This window comes from Daldinia loculata (assembly GCF_022478755.1).
Source record: "Daldinia loculata strain CBS 113971 unplaced genomic scaffold F4817scaffold_5, whole genome shotgun sequence".
In the NCBI taxonomy this organism is placed as follows: domain Eukaryota; kingdom Fungi; phylum Ascomycota; class Sordariomycetes; order Xylariales; family Hypoxylaceae; genus Daldinia; species Daldinia loculata.
Window position 1 is genome coordinate 329382 of NW_026054859.1, and position 21943 is coordinate 351324.

General features: G+C 46.7%; 8 protein-coding genes across 8 annotated transcripts; 3 read left to right on the forward strand and 5 right to left on the reverse strand.

Annotated features, from left to right (window-relative positions):
• Positions 1 to 31: 31 nt before the first annotated feature.
• Positions 32 to 875, forward strand: F4817DRAFT_312267 (thioredoxin-like protein; the record flags this gene model as incomplete). Its single annotated transcript, XM_049300109.1, has 2 exons — positions 32 to 96; positions 158 to 875. 2 exons carry the CDS (start codon positions 32 to 34, stop codon positions 873 to 875), a joined length of 783 nt encoding a protein of 260 aa, XP_049162647.1.
• Positions 876 to 1338: 463 nt separating this feature from the next.
• On the forward strand, positions 1339 to 3588 carry F4817DRAFT_213595 (uncharacterized protein). Its single transcript, XM_049298721.1, has 2 exons — positions 1339 to 2034; positions 2115 to 3588. The coding sequence occupies exons 1-2, from the start codon at positions 1523 to 1525 to the stop codon at positions 3301 to 3303; spliced, it is 1701 nt and encodes a 566-aa protein (XP_049162648.1). The 5' UTR covers positions 1339 to 1522; the 3' UTR covers positions 3304 to 3588.
• Positions 3589 to 5875: 2287 nt separating this feature from the next.
• Positions 5876 to 6312, forward strand: F4817DRAFT_367486 (uncharacterized protein; the record flags this gene model as incomplete). The annotated part of the gene is made up of 1 exon (XM_049307130.1): positions 5876 to 6312. The coding sequence occupies exon 1, from the start codon at positions 5959 to 5961 to the stop codon at positions 6310 to 6312; it is 354 nt and encodes a 117-aa protein (XP_049162649.1). The 5' UTR covers positions 5876 to 5958.
• An 880-nt stretch (positions 6313 to 7192) lies between these two features.
• On the reverse strand, positions 7193 to 9300 carry F4817DRAFT_356353 (acetyl-CoA synthetase-like protein; the record flags this gene model as incomplete). Its single annotated transcript, XM_049305782.1, has 2 exons — positions 7193 to 9013; positions 9244 to 9300. 2 exons carry the CDS (start codon positions 9298 to 9300, stop codon positions 7193 to 7195), a joined length of 1878 nt encoding a protein of 625 aa, XP_049162650.1.
• An 870-nt stretch (positions 9301 to 10170) lies between these two features.
• On the reverse strand, positions 10171 to 11806 carry F4817DRAFT_213665 (glycosyltransferase family 32 protein). Its single transcript, XM_049298722.1, has 2 exons — positions 10641 to 11806; positions 10171 to 10588 (listed from the first exon to the last, which is right to left on the reverse strand). Exons 1-2 carry the CDS (start codon positions 11722 to 11724, stop codon positions 10542 to 10544), a joined length of 1131 nt encoding a protein of 376 aa, XP_049162651.1. The 5' UTR covers positions 11725 to 11806; the 3' UTR covers positions 10171 to 10541.
• A 979-nt stretch (positions 11807 to 12785) lies between these two features.
• On the reverse strand, positions 12786 to 14073 carry F4817DRAFT_326218 (uncharacterized protein). Its single transcript, XM_049301857.1, has 4 exons — positions 13658 to 14073; positions 13302 to 13592; positions 13015 to 13237; positions 12786 to 12938 (listed from the first exon to the last, which is right to left on the reverse strand). Exons 1-3 carry the CDS (start codon positions 13818 to 13820, stop codon positions 13224 to 13226), a joined length of 468 nt encoding a protein of 155 aa, XP_049162652.1. The 5' UTR covers positions 13821 to 14073; the 3' UTR covers positions 12786 to 12938; positions 13015 to 13223.
• A 90-nt stretch (positions 14074 to 14163) lies between these two features.
• On the reverse strand, positions 14164 to 15749 carry F4817DRAFT_213695 (uncharacterized protein). The gene is made up of 5 exons (XM_049298723.1): positions 15362 to 15749; positions 15101 to 15308; positions 14943 to 15043; positions 14681 to 14893; positions 14164 to 14623 (listed from the first exon to the last, which is right to left on the reverse strand). The coding sequence occupies exons 1-5, from the start codon at positions 15553 to 15555 to the stop codon at positions 14605 to 14607; spliced, it is 735 nt and encodes a 244-aa protein (XP_049162653.1). The 5' UTR covers positions 15556 to 15749; the 3' UTR covers positions 14164 to 14604.
• Positions 15750 to 17063: 1314 nt separating this feature from the next.
• Positions 17064 to 18621, reverse strand: F4817DRAFT_356356 (uncharacterized protein; the record flags this gene model as incomplete). The annotated part of the gene is made up of 4 exons (XM_049305783.1): positions 17064 to 18072; positions 18136 to 18260; positions 18323 to 18538; positions 18592 to 18621. The coding sequence occupies 4 exons, from the start codon at positions 18619 to 18621 to the stop codon at positions 17064 to 17066; spliced, it is 1380 nt and encodes a 459-aa protein (XP_049162654.1).
• Between the last annotated feature and the right edge of the window lie 3322 nt (positions 18622 to 21943).

Here is a 21943-nt window from a genome sequence, read left to right on the forward strand (position 1 = left end):
ATTATCTACGACTATATCAAATTCAATCAAGATGGCTGCTCCAGCAGAACAGCGAATAGCTGTTCCTATCGACGACCCAAATGCGGATACTGAATGGTACGTCCTATTCAGAACAAACCCCCCACAACCTAAGTTCTCATCTCATAGACTACGATAGGAATGACATACTCCGTAAACACGGCGTCATACCCGAAAAGCCCCCCTCTCCTACACCTATGATAGAAGAAGCTTTATTCGAGGCCCATCGAATAGCGCATGAGAATAGGTTAGAGGGGAAAGAACTTGATGAGCTTGACGCGCTGGAAGATGAAGAAGACGATGCTTTTCTAGAACAGTACCGACAGAAGCGAATGCAAGAGTTAAATAGTTTGACTAAGAAGTCAAGACACGGCACAGTCTATCCGCTGTCAAAACCGGAGTATTCGCGCGAGGTAACAGAAGCCTCACACAAGGAGCCCGTTTTTGTCAACCTTACATCCTCGCTTGGTACCAACATCGAATCGAGGGTTTTATCAGAGCTTTGGATGCAAGCAGCGAAAGAATACGCTGATATTAAATTCTGCGAAATCCGAGCGGACAAGGCAATCGAAAATTATCCAGATCGCAACTGCCCAACCATTCTTGTGTATAAGAATGGTGATATCGTGAAGCAAATAGTCACTCTTGTCACTATGGGTGGTGTGCGAATAAGCATGTTGGATATTGATAGCTTGCTAGTCGAGGTGGGCGCGGTCGGTGAGAAAGACATGAGAGTAGTAAAAAGGAAGAGAGATGCAGAGGATGCGAAGGAAGAGCAACTAATGAGCAAAGGGATCAAGAGTGGAAATCTGAAACATGCGACCGCTAACGACGACGATGATGATGATTGGGATTGAGAGCATACCTCATATATGCGATCATATTGCTCTCGCATTGCCAATGTCAACCGAGTTAATTAGTATCCGACTTCGGAGGCATATAATACACAACTTACGATGAATATGATTTGCAGGAGTAGTCCTGTTGTTGACCCCGGGGAGTGGTAGCCAATTCGATATGTATAAACCCTTTTTAAACCCTTGATAGTGGAGGCTAGATGGACTAGTGGAGTATAGATTAGCGATTCTAACGATCTCATCCATCGAGCTATTTCTGGATAGACCCAGCCGAAACATGCATAACAGATGGATGTTAAGTTGGTTTCGACAGAAGGAGAATTTTGGACAGAAAGCTACGGGCGAATCGAATTTAATTGAACCAAAACCTTGGGACGGCGGGTTGCATGTACAGGGGTTTTAGGTCCGCGATCGCAGAGCCGCGCTTGCTAGTTAAGGAAAGTGGGTCTTTACGCACTTGACGTGACGTGACGCGCCTGCTTTGCGTACTTGACCATCGAAGCATCCCGCTAATATTTACTCCAACTGAAAGTTCAGCTTTTATTTGAATCAATTTCACCTGTTACTGACCGGCCAAATTTCATTGTCACCTTACAATCCAGGTTATTTATTTCCTAGTACACAGTATTGATCACCTCATCGCAATTATGGACGACGAGGAGCCTACCCTGCCAAAGCTCCCCGCAGTGTCTTGGGACTCTCACACCCAAACTTTCACTAATACGCGAAAACGCGCTCGCGACCAATCGCTTGCGCCACCAGTATATGCTAACTCAAGCGACCCAGCTGTTTTCTCCAGCGATGATGATCCTCATGTAGAGAATTATACTCAGGGAAGACATAGGAAAAAGCGCTATGTCGGCTCCTGGTTTCAACAGCACCTCGCCTCATCTGATTCGACGTTTCCCGAGGTTGTACGGCCTTTGCCAAAAGAAAAAAGAACCTTTGAGCGACAATTCGACAGTGGAGTTTGGATGGGAAGCGACGTTTCTGTGGATACAGATGACGATACAGTTACGGAAATGGATTTGACTGCTTCATCTAAACTGCCGCAACTCAGGCATGTTCGGCCCGTCCCGGCTATCTCCCCTAGTGAAGCAATCGCTCGGCATGTAATACAGGATGCTATAGATGCTGGGAGCACTACTATAGACCTATCGTAAGTAGCTTTTTCGTCCGCAAGCCGGTGCAGAAACTCTGGGCCGCCACATAATACACGCAGGCACTAATTAGCTATAGCTCCTCCCGGATTGATAGTATCTCTAATGCAACTATATCGCAGCTTTCTATGCTCGATACTGTCCCCCTTATAGCTGAAGATTTTCCATTTCAGCCTAAGGAACCATCTATTTCTCTTTACTTGTCCAACAACCCTCTTTCACGTGCTCCTGGGGCTATCTTCAATCTGGAGAATTTGACTATTCTCACTCTACGAAATACCAATATTACTGAGCTCCCGCCTAGTATTGGAAAACTTCGTAACCTTCAAACCCTAAATATATCTCTTACGCGTCTTCGGTCTTTACCAGGGGAATTGCTGGATCTGTTGAAGTTTCCTAGCAAACTTGAGATTTTAAACGTACACCCGAACCCCTTTTACCAGCCGGACAATTTTGAATCGGGTTTTGTTGACGACGATACTTGGAACGAAGTAAGGCACGAGCAAGCCGTGTTCTTTCAGGACGAGCTAATGCGACCTAATGGCAAGAGGATACGGTTCTGGCTCGACAAGCAATATGACACTTCCGTCCGGCCCGAGGCGCTCGCTGGTAAAAGACTACATGGTTCTTTGTGGGAAGTTCTTGCAGTCGCACGGACACCGGTACAATTTAGCGATAGCCGAGGGGTCGTGGTCTCCACGTATAAACTACCCAACTCAAAATTGACTACCGCAGATAGGCCAACATATGAGAATGTGGAGCATCCAAACCAGGTGATTCAAACCGAGGATCTCTATTTATCTCCAGAGCCCCCGCGGCTCAGGCGAAATCAGTCCGCTTCCATCTGCGATCAAAGCCGTGTGCCTTCGCTACTTGAACTAGCTCTCCAGACTTGTTTACGATCTGGGCAGCTACGAGAATTGCCGTCCTACCTTCCACCCAACGCGCCTCCGCATTTCACGGAGCTGCTTTATCGGCTTGCCGATCGAAGCGAGCAGAACGCTAATTCTGGTGACTTACCTTGCTCGGTATGCGGACGGCGAGTCGCAGTGCCCTTGACCGAATGGATCGAATGGTGGGAAATTTTTCGCCTTGATGTCGACGAGAAAGCAAACGACATGTCCGCAGATTTTGTAGGTTTGAGAGATAATGAGAGGGCAATCCCCTTCTCGATGAGAGGTTGCTCTTGGAAGTGTTTGCCTAAGGCGATGAAGCCGGGACAACAACACCGAGGGACCATTAGGTGGGGTTCCGAACCGCGGAAATAGTCTACTACGTCTACGATTTGAACTCAGATCGAACCGACGGAGCGGATTGCATCGTCAATATGAATTAATCGGCGAATCACTTCGCATGCAACAATTCATCTTGCGTGGTCTTGTTAAGGGATATAGCTCGTATAACTCACATAAACAGCCAAGTTTTGAGCGAGTATTTATGATAGCTTCTGTACTCAACACAATGTTAAAATACCCACTTTCTTTGAACAAGGTCTTCATCTGTCTCTAAAGTCCCAATTCGTTGGCTTCTCATGAAGAAACATTGATCTGAGATAGGCGCTCTTATTGACAATCGACCGAGGTAGCGGCTATACTCACAATCGGATTGCTTCCCTATGCGATAAACCCGGGCAAACAGGTATGACCAGCTATATAGCTGCATATCCGGCGTTAAGGTTGGTAGTGAGCCAGGTTACAATAAAGGCTTCATCGGCGTATGTAGTGTTACCCCATAGGCACTATACGGCATGGGCCGCTAGAATGCGACTTTGCGATACCGGGAAACTCTCGCTGGGAGTTGCCATGTGCATGAGGCGACCTGCACGACTCGGGGCTAAGGGTGAATCATTAGAAAGTCACCTAGCTATTTAGGTAAGTCCGTTGTATTATATGATCCTGGGGGCATTCCAACTTTCTTACTCTTTATCCTCGCTCGTCGGATATACCCGGAGCATACAGGTTAGCTCCCGCCGAACCGATAGAACCCATGTGCCCGGGTATATCTCAAAGTCGGTCTTACCGGGGGCTAGACGGACGTAACCTAGCGGCTATACATAGGATCTAGCGCGGAAGAAATCGGCAATCGCGCTCGATAACCGCGACGTTTGCTCTGGTGACATCACACGATGGTAAGCAAGTTCGTACGATGAGTCCTTTTCTTTTCTTTTCTACATATGTAAAGGTCTTCAAATCGGACCTTGTGACTGAAAAGAACCTGGCGCGGCGGGTCCAAACTAGAAGCTTCTTTTCTTCTATGTATCGACCTTTAGCGCGGCTCGCCGGTGGTTGGCTCGAGGGTTGTGGGCGTGACCGAGCGACTATCCGAGTTTTCCGAGTCTTTGGGTAGGCCATCTGCCGGCCAGGATATTGTGTAGGTATACCTTGCAGATTTGCACAGTATGCGCTTGGGCGCATACTGTTTATAGAAGGAACACACATTTGCGGCGGGAGGAATCGAATTTCGAACTTCGCGTAAACGTTTGGTCATGTCGCTTATGCAGTGATACTTCAAGTTGACCGTCCCGCTATCTACCTACCTGTGTTCTCTCATTCTCACCTCAGAATTATTCTTTATTTTCTACAGTCTCTTACCCTGTTTGCAATATCTTGGGTATAAATCAAGCTTAGAAACTATTTGCGCAGGACACATACGGTTAGGTGTTTATTTACGCCATTCTTCAATACTCTCTCCGAATCCCGATCATCGCCGGCTAGGTATGCGACTAGAAAAATACATGGTTTGAATTCCTTCCGGGGCACTCTTGGCAGACTAACTCAACTCGTTGGCATCAAAAGCTTATGCTGTCAGCCCTGTGCGTCTGACATTCTCGGTCTAAACCGTTAACGCCTAACCTAACTACTACCCGAGCTTCAAATACTAACCTAATAAAGGAAAAGACTAGTACGTCGCGATAGGAAAGAAGACTTCAATGGTTCGTTCCAACGGGACATGACGGCCACCAATGCTAGCTCATCGACTTCATATGTCAGCATATTGCTAAGCAGGCTACTTACTATCTACTATAATAGGAGTGAAACTCGAATTCCAGTCCAGTTGGTGAGATGGATAATAAAATACAATAACAAGACATGGCTAAGTAAGGATGAGGACGAGCGAAGTCACCAGCCCTCGCCAGTGAGGTTGGAAATGAAATGGGAATAAGAAGAAAATAAAAGAGCCTCAACCCGATGGTGCCGAACCGGTGATCGAGTTTTAGGCGCTATGCAAAACTCCGATAGACCCTTGCTTTCTTCCATTACCTATTTCGTTTTCAATTCTTCCCGTCTTACTTCCTTCTCCTCCCCTCTGTGTATGAATGTGGTTAAAGTCTTTGTATTATCTTGTCCACCTGACGACTTCATATATCAGAACCGCAAGGCTACCAATCCACGTGGCATGCGAGTATCATTGATCACAGCTCATATAGGCCAATGAGCCACCCCCCAGGGATTCTATGTTAGCATGCGTAGATGTCAGGTAGGTGCCGCTTATAACGACAACAGGCAAGGCAAGAATAGACAAGAATTGGAATTCCGAGCGATCCGGCGGTCGCTACTATCCCATTTTCATACCTACCGGGTACCACTACTTACGCACTATGTATCTATATTCCACGTACCCACTTGACCATGACTCTTTCTTCCGATGTCACTGGCGCCAGTCCGGGCAAGAGTGTATTAATATATGCCAAGGCCGAAGGGAACGCAAGCTAAATGCCGAAAAGTCTCTCTTATATTAATATTTACCTATTACCTCCTGGATGATTCGCGTTTTCTTTGCTTGTTTTTCTTTTCCTGGGTCGCCCAGACTGTAGCCAAGATCCTTGGAACTCCTCGGCATCGTTATAATAATCGACATTGACATCGCCATTGCTACAGCTACTAGTTACAGCTAATATACATATACTATAATACTATACCGCAATGTCGTCATCTCCCTCCACAATCGAGGCTCTCGTCCGCTGGGCCAGCCTCAAGAAGTACCGTATCGAAGTCACCTATGGCGTGTACGTCTATACACCCATAGAGAAGGCCGTCTTCTGGACCATCTTCTGCTTCCTATTCACCACTATCTCTTTTGCTGCCATCCTCTACACCGAACGGAACGTTCTCCTGTTACTTAGATACGCCTCCATCTATGTTAGCGGCGAAGGCGGCGTTATCAACGTGGTCTCAAACTTATTCCCCAAGAGCAACGCCCCATTCACGATGGCGGGTTCTGGCATGACGTCGGTAGCCGAGACTATGAGCACTGCGGCCAACTCACAGATCCCATAGCCGCCCCGGGAGACAATTTTTGCGAGGCTCGCCTATCCCGTTGAAGGGATTGCTATCGCTTTCGGAAAAGGATATAATTCAGGGGAAATTAGATACAATCAGATCCGAAACCACCACTTCCGCCCCTGCGTAACGCGCATAACTGACAAGCTCCGCGCAACGAACTCCTATTTAAGCGGTACAAGGTCCCTCACAATCCAAGCACTATTCCGTCACAGAACGGAAGCGTGAAAAACTTCGCAGAAGACAAGCTGCGACGCAATGATACATCATCTACCAAGGTTTTATACATTACAGCTAAGCAAATTCAGATGATGTCTGAATATGAGCCCTCAGCCCAGCCCTAAACGTATCGGTGAATAAAGCCAAAGCCAAAGCTGCGAGTGGGCTAGGATAGCGGAAAGAAACAGGGGGTGGGGAAACTGGTTACGAACTACGGCCTATATAATAGGTTCAACGACTTACGTGCGTGTATTCACGGTGTTTGGAGGCTTAAAGCCTTGGCTTTTGGAAATACCATCTTGTTCTTTTTGTTTGTGGGTAGTCGAAGAAGACTCCTCTGGAGTTCATTGCATAGGGGATGATTTTGGGGATACCCTCGTTCGAAGGCGTTTTGAAAGTTTACTGCAATACCCCTTTTGCGGATACTCCTCTACCTATTCACGTTCTGTTAATATTGTTATTCGAGAAAAATATACCTATTTTGAATATCGTAACATGCTAACTAATGCCTTGGTGAAGAATTAGGAAAAGGGTACATAAAACATATACCACAACAGGAGAGGGTCTGTCTTTGATATAGAATATGTTCAAAGCGCACTTATAGCTGCCACCTAACCTATGCAATGCTAGCCTTCCAAATGCAGACTTATATAGGTACCTATTTCGCCGCCATACCAAGCAATTCCTTCGCAACATCCCTCAACTTAAACTTCTGTATCTTCCCACTGGCCGTCTTAGGGAACTCGTCGGTCCAAAAGACGTACTTCGGCACCAAATGACCCGATAGCTGTCTCCGGACCCAATCCCTCACCTCATCCTTGGACAATGCTTCCCCTTTACCCCCATCTACCTCGCCATCTTCTAGTGTCTTGACACCTGCATGCACTGCTACGAATGCGCCGACGACCTCGCCGTACCGCTCATCTTGTACTCCCACGACGCTGGCCTCGCGCACGCGAGGGTGCCTTACTAGTGCAACTTCAACTTCGAGCGGATGTATGTTCTCGCCGCCCCTGATGATTAAATCTTTAATGCGGCCCGTAATTTCGATAAACCCGTCACGATCCATGCGCGCCTCATCACCAGTATACATCCACAGCCTACCATCCTGATCCCGAACCAGGTCCTCACCCGTTCGCTCCTCGTCATTCCAGTACCCCTTCATGAGTAGGTATCCCGACACAGCTAACTCGCCGCACTGCCCACGCGGCACGATTCGTGACCGGTCGCCCGGCGCGACAATCTTAGCAGTCGTATGTGGCATCGCGCGACCCACGGTACTCGCGCGTCTATCGTCCGGGTCCGTGGGAGCTGTCATGCAGCTTACGGGACTAGTCTCCGTCATGCCGTAGCAGATAACCAGATCTTTGAGCCCCAGCTTCTCTCGTAACTCGCGCATTAGCGGCTCCGGAATCGAACTGCCTGCCGCAATTCCCTTGCGTAGGTTGCTAAGGCCACCTGGTGGCAAACGCGCGGCGAAAGCTGGGTTGGCGAGGAGTTCGAACTCGGCCGCGAACATAGTAGGCACGCCATAGAACCCCGTAGCGCGTAACTCCGCGGCGGCGCGCAGGGAGGCTCCAGGGTCGAACGCCGGGCTCGGGAACGCGATACAAGCTCCCGTCGTTGCGGTTGCCATAAACCCTAGCACGAAACCGAAGCAGTGGAACAGCGGCGGCGGACACACTATCCGGTCACTAGGATCAAGCCCCATGCGCGCCGCGATTAGCCGGCCGTTGTTTAGGATGTTAGTGTGGTTTAGCATCGCGGCCTTTGGCATGGATGTCGTGCCTGATGTGAATTGGATGTTAATCGTTTCCGCCGGGGCGAGCGGAGCGTCTGGTATTATCGAACGGGAGAGAGAAGAAGATGAGGAGGAAGATAAGAGGAGTGAGGAATAAGGGGTTAGTGCACTAAGGTCTTGTATGGGTGGAAAGCTAGCGAGGGGGTGAGAGGGCGTATTATCTACGAGCACTACAGATTTGAGCGTAGGGACAGTCGATGATTCGACTTTACTGCTAGATAGATCAGTTACAAGGGCGGACAAGAGGTCGTAGTTGCTGCGGCCACGACAGGGCTTGTAAGAAAGGTCCGTAACGGCTGCAATAACGAGGACCTCGACGCCAAGGCGGGACAGTGCGGCGCTGAGTTGGTAGGCGTTGAAGGTCGGGTTGAGCGGAACCAAAATGGCGCCTAACTTAAAGATGGCATAAGTTAACACGGCGTGCTCGGTGACGTTCCCTAGGCTCACGGCGACACGGTCCCCCTTTTTTACGCCAAGGGACCGTAATGAGTGCGCGAGGATATTTGACTGGGTGTCGAGATCCTCATACGTTAGAGTCGTAGTCTCCGGCTTGGATGAAGTTAATGTTGGATTCATATCAGCAGTTGTTGGAGACCGAAACACGGCTGCTGGTCGGTCGCCATATTGCGAGACTATCTCTGAGAAATGTTCTGGTATCGTGCATGTGAGCAACGGCGGCTATCGAGTATTAGTATGAATTGCTACTGGGTAGGTAGGTAGTTTTATTGTATTATAATAGATATTTTCCGCTTTATATGGTTATACAAGCTTTAGGGTACAAATCAAGTGAATGCCCTTTAAGTAAACGACATGGTAATTAATAGCCCTTTCACCTTGCATGAGTTAAACGGTGGACAAGTCGTACAAGATATATAACGAGCCACCCAACCAGATGAAAAATGACTTACTTCTTGAGGTCCCTCCACATAACTCAAGTCAGATGTAGCAATGCATCTCCGCTGCATCAATCGACTTCCCGTCGAACCGCGTAAAGCCCCCGATATCGCTAGCCCTCGAGTAGAGCCATACCGCAAAACCCGACGGCTTAACGTATAGCCACGCAAGGCGTTCGACGCCAATAGTCGAAATGATGACTCCATATTGTCTTGAGTATTTCAACTCAAGCTCTAGAATCAAAAATAAGAAGAGCAATTCCTCAGCACCGGTACAATCTCAAGTTCCTCTATTCCCTCCACAAGAGCCGCGTATTCATATCCCTCGCGAGTCTCAAATCGGAAGCGGCGGTGACACGATGGACAACAACGCCTCGTGGACTCCCATAGCCCGCGTTCGTCTGTCCGATACCTCGCAGCAGTAGAACATCTAGAGCGGGCGCGTTCAACATATACTCGAGGGGACCCGCCATCGCTAGCCCCTGTAGAGCTAGCCACATCGTCATTGTACCGGGGAAGCGGGGGGCTCCAGCCGCTTGACAATGAGGAGAAGCGGGGGAGAAATTTGGCATTTGGGTTCGCCGGTACGTTGGCCGGGACCAGGGGCGTATTAGAAATTATACACACCGTCTTACAATTGTATCGTCTTGCAATTGTATGCACAATTAAGAGAAATATGCAAAAGAAGGACTTTGTAAAGGTAACCCCATCAGACCATTATTATCCGCGGGGCCCATGTTGTTGCTGAAAAGCAAGACTAAATATCCACCAAACGCCCAAATCCATGCATAACGGGTATATACAATTGGTCCTCCCCGATGAGCGGTACCCCGAATGCCCATTTCTTTTTCTTCTCTGTTGCGCCAAAGAACAACCGTATGTATTCTATTTGTTTCGTGTGTCCGCCGAAAGGTCCGCACCCGGCGCCAGCCAGCCACCATCTTCGGGAATAAAGCAATAGAGTGTTGGTACAAAATAGTCGGATGGAACTTGCAAATTTCTCATCCGCGTCGAATTTACGGCTTCCCCTCATATAATTTTGAACAGAGACTTAGTAATGAGTGACTGCTTTAACATCCCCGTGGGAAAAACTGGTATACGCTATCACATGAGCCGGGTCGTGAACTTCGTAAGTAGCAAAATAGTGTTACAAATCATGTATACGATCGCCGAGTTCGTGATATCAGACCAGGAAGCTGATATGTTCCTATGGTTGCCGGAGGAGGACCTATTTAGAAGGCCAAATTTCCCAGGGGACGACGAGACGATAGCCTGGAGGCGACCTAGGGTATATAAGGCGCAATTAATAGCCCCTAGTTAGTCTCGCCAATATGCCGTTCGCTTTCAGGCTTCCAGGTGCCTAAAAATGTTAACAAAGGATACTTGTGGCTACATAGAGTGGAAACCCTCACCTTCGAAGTCATGCTTGACAAATGCCATTGGGTCGTCGTAGTCTTTTGCTCCCATCTGCTGGACGCCGGGCGAGAAGCTTGTAATGGGAAGCACGACGACGTCGCCCACCTTCTTCGGTTTTTCAATCCCTGTGAAGTTTACGTATGAAACATTGCCCTGACTATTGCTCATATCGAAGTAACGCTGGTCGTTGAAGTAGTCGAAAATCACGTCCGTCCAGACAGCAGGACCGGTAAACTCTACCACGCTCTTTTCCCTTGACACGAACGTGCCCTCGCGCTTCCGCTTCAATGTCTCCTGGGTGATGCGCGAAACGATGTCGCGTAAGACCGGGTGGCCCGGCTTTGCCTGGATAGTCCACTGGCAGAATTGAATGCGCCGGCTATACCAGTCTTTCCAGTCGGGTCGGTCGGGATCCGCCTCGATGCCGATGACCAGTCCTATGCTTTCTTTCGGCACAGACTCTGGGATCCATTCTAAAGCACTCCTGATAGCGAACGTGTCAATGTCGGAGTAAATTCCACCACGGGCAAGAAGGATAAGGTAACGGAAGAAGTCGGCTTTTAGAACAGGTTGGGGGAGCGCATTGTACGCTTCGAGGACTTCGGGAATAGGAGCATAAAGCAACCTTAGTAAGTGTACGGCGACTTGATCGGTGATAACCTCGTGGACAAATCCTGGGTGTTGCATCGACCACGAAGCTTCTTGGTCTCTAAAGTTGAATTCTCCACTAGCGGGCGTCCATTTCCACGTCTGCCAAATATAGGCCGGGAACTTGGTCTCGACGTCGTATGGATATTGGTATGCTAATTTGTCGTATAAGGACATCTTGGACATATCTTGCAGGGCTTTCTGCGCAGGGACTGGTTTGTCGGATTCCCCGTCCGAGGTATAGGAAGGAGTAGACTGGTCGTGCGATGCTCCATGTTCGCTGTTCGAGTCTGCAGGCTTCGGTGGAGGTTTCCGGAAGGGTTCGGGTTCGTCAGCTGAGGCGTGTGATCTTCGTAGCAGGATAAATGCTACTAGGAAGAATGCTGCGAAGATAATAGCTCTCTTAAAGGAGAGCATTTTGCGATTTGCCATATCGACTTGCTAGAAACTCGTTCGCGTCAGGGGTCGCAGACTACAGGAGCCAGCTGAAGAATGACACGATTTGGAGAGGCATGCAGCGAATTTCGGAAGAGCAATTGACCAGGTTCGGAGGTATCATGAGAAACCCTGAGGGGGAAAGGGATGCATGTAGCTAGTTAAGCTATCTCATAGATTTTTAAGCTTGTTCGTAGGGTGTAGGCTGATGTAGGTAGATGGGATGAATTGCGGCTCAAGGCCACTTTCGAGAGCTTCGAAAGTTTTACGATAAAGAAAAAAAGATAGAAACAATGGTTCCTGGATGCTTGTGATTTAGGTAATGTCTTGGCTCTTCCGGTTTCAAGCCTGCCTCTTACTTACTTACACCCCCACCCCCCTTTTTCGATTTATCGTTTCTTGGCATTGGCTCCGACTCTGCGGATTTGATGCAGATGTCCGATAAAATGTCCTTGTAAGTGCATATCTACGAAGTACACCTCATTCTTTATCATTAGCGTCGTGGCCCGTTACGACTGGATGTGGCTTAGCAACGGTAGCACCGGCAGGAGCGATTTCATGTTTCGCAATAACCATCTGTCAATTGAATCCAACATGATTTCTATAACACATTTTAACATGTCTAAATCGCTACCTATTATCTTATTTGACTATCACATAGTCTTGAACTTAGCGGCTATTTTTTTTTACTAAGAATTCTTTTTTTTCATGGCCTTATTTAGAAATACGCTACGTCTTCTAACAAATCTCCACTTAGTAATCTACATATAGTAATCCGCAATTAAACTCCTAGTTTCTATTCTTATGTTTATTCTTAGAAGGGTTGCCTTAGGTACCTTAGGTACATAGTTCTGAGTTGATGAAATAGCCAAAAATGAATAGTGCTTGGAAAATATGCATATTGTAAGACCACCATGTTGCTAGTCTTTTGAGTGAGTGTTCGTATGATAAGCATGAATCTTATCACATAATGGAGGTTGACGTCATTAAAACAATGACTGTCTTGGAAGAAAATGTCAAATCCAAGACATAAAACACACAACACACACAACACACACAACAATACTTAGAATGAAAGGATATAAGGAATTGCTAGGTCTAAATCGGTACTAGGAATGTGATAATAAATATTACTTCAATTTTGGTGATCTTAAGCATACAGGGAGTAATGTAGGCCCATTTGCTCTACAAGAATTCCTTTACTGGCACTGGTATGCAAATCATCCCGGCTACTTAGATGTTTAATGGTATGCATCAATAACACTGTTAAGCTAATTGAACAAATAGTTCAAATTGAAATGAGGATTAATGTATTCGATTATAATCGGCTGCTCGTACTTCGTAATACAATACATTCATCAGACATTCAGCGCCACGAAGACGCTTACTTCGTGATACTAATACAGATAAGAAATAGGTATCATTTTAACAACCAAGCTCTTAATTCCAACATAGCATTCGTCATATATTCTTCTTTACAATGCTCGAGTCATAGCTCAAACATCATGACCTGATTAATGTTAGTGACTTAGTAACAATAACACTTAAAACAAGCTATCAAATAGGAAACATACGGCCAAGTTGCTTGCCCCGCTTCGAGACTTCGCGGGCGTGGTACTGCTTGATCTTTGCCCGTCGGGCTTCCTCGGCAGCCTCTAGCTCAAGTCTCTTAACATCGGCCCTAGCTTCGCGAACACGGATGCGGGCGGACTCTAAAGCTCTATCGGCATCCCGCTCAGCCGTCTCGGCCTGCATGACACGCTCGCGGGCCTGGACAATTGATGGGTCGATGTCCGGGTTGGTAGTGTTACCATGTCCGAAGGTACGTTGTAGCACGCTTCGGTGGCGTGAAGGGGATGAAACGTCTAGATAGATAATTTAGTCAGATTATCTTGCTTTGATAAGTGTACGGCATATTAATAAACCATACCTGAGTTCCTTGAGCTATTGGTCGTGCTACTACGAGTGGTGGCAGGAGAAGGTGACCGGTGACGGGAACCGAAGAGACCGTGTGAGTGTCTCTTCTCGGTCTTCTCGGGGAGAGGCTCCTCCACAACTTCTTCCTCAGGCCTGCGGCTAGAAAATAGAGGCATTTTGAGAATATTTTAATCGAGTTATAAGTCTATAAGTTGGTTAAGAGTATATGGTAATTATAGTAGAAAAGGCTGGATACTACACTGTATAGATAGATTTATTTTAGATCAATAATATGTGAAAACAATTATAAAAATGTATAGAAACCCACCGGCGGATATGGCCCTATTTGAACAGTTCGACAACTTATGCGTCTCATCTCGATGACCGTGATGCAAACCTGTTTCTACTACTGTCGACGATGATGTACAAGATAGTAGATCACTAATATGACGTACGGAATGAGACGTGTAGCCAATCAAACGATATGTTAAAAAGGTTAACCAATCAAATAAGAGCTGTGACGAAAGTGGGTTACTACAAGACCCTGAAATTCTAGGAAATGCAGGGACCAACTTAGATACCTAGACTTAAGTGACTATCCGGGGTAATTTTTGATATCCGTTTGTTATCGCGTAAATGCCATCATGGAATCCCAAGGTCTAGACTACACCCACAATTGGTCCCGACCTGGTGGGATCAAAATGTCCGACAGAGCCTTGGCAAAGGTCAAATGTTTACCTCATCTTGCATGAGAGACCTGAATCTCGATCGCATTGCATGATAAAACCCTGGTGTTTAGCAAATGCCAAAATAAACTTGGACGAATTTCAATGCAATTCTAAGGTGAAATCCGGATCTTGAGCGCTGCCGGTTTGAGACCACCAAATTGACCATGTCGGTACCTAGGTAGCTTTCTTCATCCCTAGTGATGATCATTTAACTACCACATATGAGTATCCGCTAACTCACTCGGTATGCGCTATGAGTTGGCAATTGTTAGCTGGATCTCTAGCGACGGTAAAGTTGGCAGACGTACTCATATATGACTTCTAAGCCTTTCCAAAGGCAACTTCCGACCCACATCCCAGCGTTTAGTTTCTCTGCATACCGCTCATCCGTAGTCTTCATGGTGACAAACACCCTGAATAGACACGATCTTGGGTCTACCGATGCTGATGCCTCTGGGTCTTGAAGCGCCTTCACTAGCTCTGAAGGTCCGGTCATGTTTCCTCTCGTTTTACATTCGATGCTATTACATAGATCAGTCTCTACATTCTCGCCTATGTCGACATACTCACTATGCTGGTGCTTCGTCCCCGGTCTGTAGCCGATGCATACCTTCCACCCAAGTTGCCGCTGTCTTTCCATGGATCATGTCTTGACTCTCTTGTCCTCCATTCTATTTCAAGTCAATATTTCATAGCAACGTATACCACGATTAGTTTAGATAACTTACGACAACAAGACCGTACCCAAAACGGCCCGACCAGCTACCGTCGGAGAATGTAGACCATTTCTTAAAGCCATCATTTACGGCAACTGAAGCAGACCGGGAACTCAGAATAACTCTCATTCGAAAGTCAAATTCCAGTTGTGGAGTTGGAAGGGCCCTCTGCGGATATGGGAACCGTTCCATAGCTTCATACTCTTTCCTTGTAAGTTCCCTTATAAGACCCTGTTAGATACTATAGTAAAGAATGGCCATTCGGATGTATACCTGGATGGCCTTGAATCCGATGGCTGCTGCGATTGCTTATTTCCGATCCATTGTCTTTCTACTGCCTCCCATCCGCTGTGCCGCCTCTCCGGAACGATTTTCTTCATCCATTCATCAGTTATGACCAGTGCCGTGTCCCAGTCCGAAGCTTCAGTCAGATCAGACGTCGGTGGTGATTGTCCTGGGTTCGCCATATTAGGTTGGTGTTATCCGCCAACCGATTACCCAGCGAAGAATTCATCGAGAATGGTCAACACATCGCAATTCAATCGTGAAGGACATCTTCGACGAACATAGTGCCTTTGCAGCTGAAAACTCCACTATGCCGTCCAACTATCTTCGGAGTATTATACAATTCCGGATATGGGGATACCAAATAGGCCGTAGGATTATTACATGTCGGATGAAAGTCAGGCCGCAGGAAGCCAATTATTACGCCGACCGCAAGCCCCTAAAATGAAAATAGATCGAGATTATAGGGCAACGTCTTTAGTTAGCGGCACAACAAGCATTATATTATTTCAAGGGCTGCTCCTCGTCTTCGGCCGACTATCTGCTTTCCGCGAAGTCCGCCGCCTGTAAACCGAAGCCGGCGAAATTCGTAGCCGGTAACAGGCTTTCTTAAAAGAAACAATACGAGAAGAGATGTCACTAGGGGAATTGAAGAATCTAGCGGTCGACATCAAATATGGGGAATCTAAATAACCTTATACTCTTCAAATGCGCTTGTTTCTAGATGATGTTTATGCCAATCTAGAGGCATCTTTAACAGTACTACTTACTAAGTCTTTCACGGCCCTATTCTAACAAAGTCTTTGTTGGAAATAGTATAGGTGGATCATATCGATTTCTATTAATATGGCTTGCACTCGCCTACTACACTGCTCGCCCAATTCACACCTCCTATTGGCTACTAGCGAATGAATAAATATATCCAAAGTCCCGCTTGAATACAACAAGCTTCAGCACACCAAACTTTGGCTTTACACCATGAGGGCGTACTATGACACTCAGAGAGTCAATAACATACTTTCTTGCTTTTTAGGATGCTTCCGCTCAATCCCCTGCCCGCAGGTCTTAGTGTAGTGCTATATAACTCTGGCACCATCTAGACATGTGCCTGTGATAAATACCATTAACGCTGGTATCATCTCACCGCTTCTGTTCCGCCCCATCCTTCTTAGAGCCAACATCGTGGTCCTTCCGCAGGTTTATCTTTTGCATCTGGTCACCCAGTGGGCATGGTGGGTGTGGACATGGCTCTGGGGATGGAGCACCTGATCGTCTATATCGATCTGGATCTTGATACAGGGGTTCGGGGCTAGACGATGCGGAACGGTCCGGCTGGGCTGGCTTTCCTATGCTTATTGACATCTTTATAAGCTACTAGGTACTTAAGGTATCCGATGATGAAGTCGTGGTCCGAAGACTAGATGGTGTTGGTGGGCAAGCTCCTTTTATAGAGGATGACTTACAATGAAGCTGTGTTAGATTATTCGTGGTCTCTGCCTAACGTTCTAGTTTAAGTACAAAAAGAATAAGGACTATGTGTAGTAACATAGCATTGTATTAAGGTGAGTTTATTCAATATTAGTAGATGACTAAAGATTGTGCTGCCAGCGTTTATATCTTGTGAGTCAGCTAATGATTACTTATTAGATTAGACATTACTATGATTCCCGGTAATATGAGTTTACTGTCGTTACTCCTGTTGATCACGACCCATGGGGACATTCACTTGGTCCCCCGCCGTCACGTATGGTCTGAGGCCGTCGGCAATCTCTCCCCAGACAAGTCCTAGCTGGTGTTCGCACCAGCTGTAAAGCCATATGACATCCTTCAGTTTCGCGAGAAGCATCTCTTTATCTAGGATGTTCCTCGTCCGGCAGTAGTTCTTCAGCGCAGTGATGAAGAAGTTGTGTTGGTCACCGCCTAGGACCGAGTATTCGTTTACTACAACTGGGATGCGGATGCATGACCCTATGAATAGGGCCCAAAGGAGAATGTTAGCATGAAGCTCGTCTCCAGAGAGCCTCGACATGCCCGTGTGCGATATCTCTGACGTTGGGACATAGGCAGATAAGTTTGCCGTAGTGGATTGTTCCGCGTTGCTTCTGGTCAGCTGTGACTCGCCACTTTCGTATACCTTCGGCTCAGATAGAAGGTCCAAGGCTAACACAGGGTCGCATAGAGACGACATGAGTGCTTCTGCCAGTGCGCGATGCCTCTGAGCGGAAGGAGGTTGGCCTCGAATGGCAAGGTGCAGAAACAGATGTGCAGCGTATATCAAAACGTCGGACAAATCAGTCGGTGAGGGGAACCGTAGCTGTGTATCGACGTCGACCGATGGTAACAATGGAACGGAACCGGCTCTCTTCCAAGATTTGCGACCCCGAGCAGCATGTTCCAGATGACAAAGCCGCCACTCAATCATGTAGATCGAGTCGCTGACCTGGATCCTCTGGCCAAATGTGCTCTCGAGACTTGCGTAGTCGAAGTTATTAATGCATTCGGTGATCGAATATAACAGTTCGAAAAGCTCGACCGCTTCGCGACTCTGGATGGTTAGGTCCTTGAACCCAAGCGGTTCCATGTTCGCTAACATCGAGCGGCTTGTGAAACGATCATGGAGAGCTAGGGAGGATGCCAGCTGTGGAATAAAGGGGAAGGCGACCGGCTTGTGCGCGGCCGTGGCATAGGAATAGTCAGCCCTACAGTAGTTAGTATGTAACCTGGAGTCGAGAGACTATGTAGTAGCAATAAACCCTGCTTACCATGATATGGATCGTTGAAGTATACTGCTGTGCTTGAAACCGTCGACAATTCCACCTCTGAGGTCAACCATTCTCTTTAAGCCACTCATATGAGCCGCGGCAGCACTGAGCGAACCGATGAAAGTCTGCATAGGGTCAGTTACTTGAACGAATGGCTTTCTCAAGGTACTTCCTATTGAGAACTTACTTCGATATTGACCAGAAGAGAGACAGCGACGACAAGACCATCTGAGATTGGCTTGCTATCGTCCTTGCCTTCTAGATTCAGCCTCTCGTTGATGGACTTGACTGCTTGGAACCGATGGAAGTCGATGGTACTCGTGTCGGCCCACCTCGCAAGTGAGTTGTGCATAGCTGCGATCATGGCAATGAAGGCATGTGTGGCGGCCTTGTCAAGTTGAAGCTATTACATATCAGCGTCCAGTTACATATATGATGGGAATTAGGTGGCTGAACCGCTTGCACCCAAGTTCCTTCTGGGTTCATGGCGAAGGCATTTGCGAGGAATCCGGAATAATCTATAGTTGGTCAACAATCTCCTTTTGCCTTTGATTAATGAGGAAGTTTCAACTTACATGTGTTCAAGTATGTCGGTACCCCAGCCCGGTCGAACCATTTCTCCACGGCTGTCTCCTGTGGCGACAAGCACACAGCCATACAATACTTCATCAAGCTCTCCGTCAAAGGCGTCTTCTCTATGTGGAACAGCGTGAAGTTCGGAAGCTCCTTTGCGACACTAACAGCAAGCCAATTGGTCTTCTTAAGCTTCCTCTCGTGTCTTGGGACGTCATCCTGGTTGTTGGACGAGCCTTTGGGTTTAAGTCTAAACTTCGAAGTATGGTCTTTTGCGGATCCTGGTTTCTTCGGCTGGGATGGATGGTTGGAACCATGGGGGAGCTTCTGCCGTCTGGCATGCGAGCGCACCTTTCGGCGTGTCTCCTCGTCCCGCTCTACGGTGCTGATAGAGGTGATGAACTGAAATCCCGTATTACCAGTAGAGTCAGGTGCCATTGCGCCTCAAGCAACATGTAGTGGGTTCAATGCTGTTTATATGTAGTATGAGTATTAGTGTAACTTGATGCTTAAGGAAGTAGACAGTGTCGATGTTGCTATTATATTCGTAAGCGTTGTCTTCATCTCAAAGATTGGACATAGTTCGACTATCTTATATAGAAGATGGTGTACTCCGATTCCACACACTATTGAAATTAGAACTTTCTGAGAAGAAAGCCTACAGCGAAGGAGTGATTTGGCTCGGACATTTTGTGCGAGCCTTGGGGGTTTTGTAGCTTTTTAGAAGCCATTATCACCAGTTTCTAACAGGTATATGTGAGCGCATCGGCTCTACGTAGCTACCCTGTCTTTTGCTTGGTCAATAACTATCAACAAGTTACAGCCGGGGCTACAAACAGTAAGCTCCATTGAATATCAAGCGCCGGGATGGACTGATGGACCACGAACCCCTGAAGCTAGTTTATTTAATTTTCCGTCTTCCCCAGTTTACCCATCCAAGTTACATCCTCCGGCAAATCCCGCTCTGACATCCTTGCATCACGTCCAGGGTGGAGTTTAGCGAAGTGCTTGAATCGACCCGGTTATCATCTTGAGGGTTGCTGCTCCGCGGCCATCCCTCTTCAAGCCTAGGGAGGCCGATAGAGTCATAAAAGCTCCTAGAGCCTGTCTGGACTCATGACGGCGACGACTTCGAAAAGGATAAGTCATACAAAGTAGGGGTATGTATATAGCTACCCTTACTATATAGGTAGATAGACAAGATGACTACGTACTACATGATGTATAATAAATTGAAGATTAATGTTAGACGTATTAGGGGGACCCGCATCGTGAATGATCTTCTCCGAGTTATGTAGCTCAGGGTGGCAAAGCTCCGTATGCAAGTTCGTCTGATGACAGTTCCGAATTCCAGGTAACAGCATGATCTTCCTTCGCTACCTTGACAATACATACATACACATACCGAAATCCCGTAGGTCTAATGTCAACGACCTTGTTAGCGGCCGAAATGTGCATCATTCCCGGCCCTAGCTCAGGGTTGTCTCATTGTCCCAATTTGGAAATTCTGAATGTCTTGGCTCTCTTGGTGTGGACCTACAACTCTCGTGATATTTCCCTTTACTGCAACCCAGATTTCCTCATAGAGCAATCGCCTTCTACTATGCCCTTCGCTTCTCCTAGCTTATCTCACGATAATTTTGGTCAGCTGCTTTAACTTCTGCTAGTAACATCCTACCTTAGGGGTGAGCGACAAATCATTTACGTCTCTTCGCTAATATTTACGGTGAAGACGGACCGACTGATCCAATCTAGACAACTATTGTGAAGCACAAAAATTTAGAACACGCCCTCTCTATTCCTAACAGGTGTTTCAATGCTACCGGATCTTCTAGCCACAACTTTGGATATTGACATCAATGTCGCATTCCGGTCCGCGCCTCGAACACATTGATATTGTACCTCCGGGAAGCAACTCACGTGAGAGAATTTATTCACCACCTTGTCTTCCCAATGGATAGTCCGCCACACTATCACAATGAGTATTGGCGTGCTGACGTAGGAGCTCGCTGTCTCGATGAAATACATAATATCAGACCTTATCTCCGAAACTGTTACACTCGTGCGGGCGACATATCTTCTTTCGTCGAGTCTCGAAGACCATGTGCCCAATATCGTCCGTGCGCTGCATACATAGGGGAGCCAATATCCTGTCGATGCTGGACGTCAGATCGCGACTAACGCACCATACCGCCATACATATGTGATATTCGTGCCTATTACGAATCATCTTGCTCTTTCTATGTAAAATGCCACAGTTTCCGAATCACGAGATGCCCAATACCGAGACCACATCTCTTTCGTACAGTTTTATTTTTTCTCGTTCACCAATGTAACTAGAGGGACGAGGGCATCACGAAGTGGTACATACCCTATCATTAAGGGAGGTATCATATCTGAATTTAATACCGAGAGCATCCTTGGTAGACCTGACTAAATTCTTTATTCGATCCTAGATTTTCTATCTTAGGTATCTAATGATTTAATAGCGATGACATTTAAACGGGGCTTCCTTGCTATGAAATTGCTTGCAGTTGAGTAGCTCCTGGTGAGTCGAAGCTGCAAGCTAATATGATGCAACAACCAAGCATCTCTTTGTTTTCAAACGAAAAGGTAAGAAAGCTATACAAGTAATAAAAGAAATTTTATATTCTTTATTAACCCGAAATAGAGTCTTGTACGAAAGCGACTGGAGCAAGTTCCCAAAACGTCTCCTTTAGCTTTAGCTTCGCTGCACTGGGGATTTGATAATGCTTAAATTTTGATCGGACTTTGGTAGGTTTATATAAATATTAGAAAGGTATTGAACTACTACCTGCTGTGATTTGCTCTGTACTTCGATCAACGCTGGAAGATCTTGGTAGATTTAATAAGAATTGATTGATGAGTTTATTAGTTTAAAGTTTACTGTCTCGCAATATCATTTTATTTTTATTTTTTTATAAATACCACTGATACGTACGTTGATTTGGCTGATAGACCTTGGAGAAATACTTCAAGTAAAATTACGGAAGGAAATGAGTATTATCAGATGAGGGGAATTTTGAGTCGGAGAGCAATACCTGGGTTTAATATCATGACGAGTATGTAGGTAGTAGTATACTCCAATCTCAAGTGTTGGCTGGTGGCATAAACTTCGAGGCTATCCTCGGGATACTTCTATTTGTGGGTTGTTACGCTATGTATTTAAGGACTACTAATGCTTCTTGCATTGTATTCGATATTACGGCCGCTC

Bases quoted from the DNA above. Each gene is read 5' to 3' on its own strand.
- F4817DRAFT_213665 (XM_049298722.1), bottom strand. From the start codon at position 11,724: ATGGCAAATCGCAAAATGCTCTCCTTTAAGAGAGCTATTATCTTCGCA. The intron at 10,589-10,640 runs GTGAGGGTTTCC...TAACATTTTTAG, and splicing joins TGTCAAGCATGACTTCGAAG to GCACCTGGAAGCCTGAAAGC.
- F4817DRAFT_213695 (XM_049298723.1), bottom strand. From the start codon at position 15,555: ATGGCGAACCCAGGACAATCACCACCGACGTCTGATCTGACTGAAGCT. The intron at 15,309-15,361 runs GTATACATCCGA...GGGTCTTATAAG, and splicing joins TCGGATTCAAGGCCATCCAG to GGAACTTACAAGGAAAGAGT. The intron at 15,044-15,100 runs GTAAGTTATCTA...GACTTGAAATAG, and splicing joins TTGGGTACGGTCTTGTTGTC to AATGGAGGACAAGAGAGTCA.
- F4817DRAFT_213595 (XM_049298721.1), top strand. From the start codon at position 1,523: ATGGACGACGAGGAGCCTACCCTGCCAAAGCTCCCCGCAGTGTCTTGG. The intron at 2,035-2,114 runs GTAAGTAGCTTT...AATTAGCTATAG, and splicing joins AGCACTACTATAGACCTATC to CTCCTCCCGGATTGATAGTA.
- F4817DRAFT_326218 (XM_049301857.1), bottom strand. From the start codon at position 13,820: ATGCCTCTATTTTCTAGCCGCAGGCCTGAGGAAGAAGTTGTGGAGGAG. The intron at 13,593-13,657 runs GTATGGTTTATT...TTATCTATCTAG, and splicing joins CAATAGCTCAAGGAACTCAG to ACGTTTCATCCCCTTCACGC.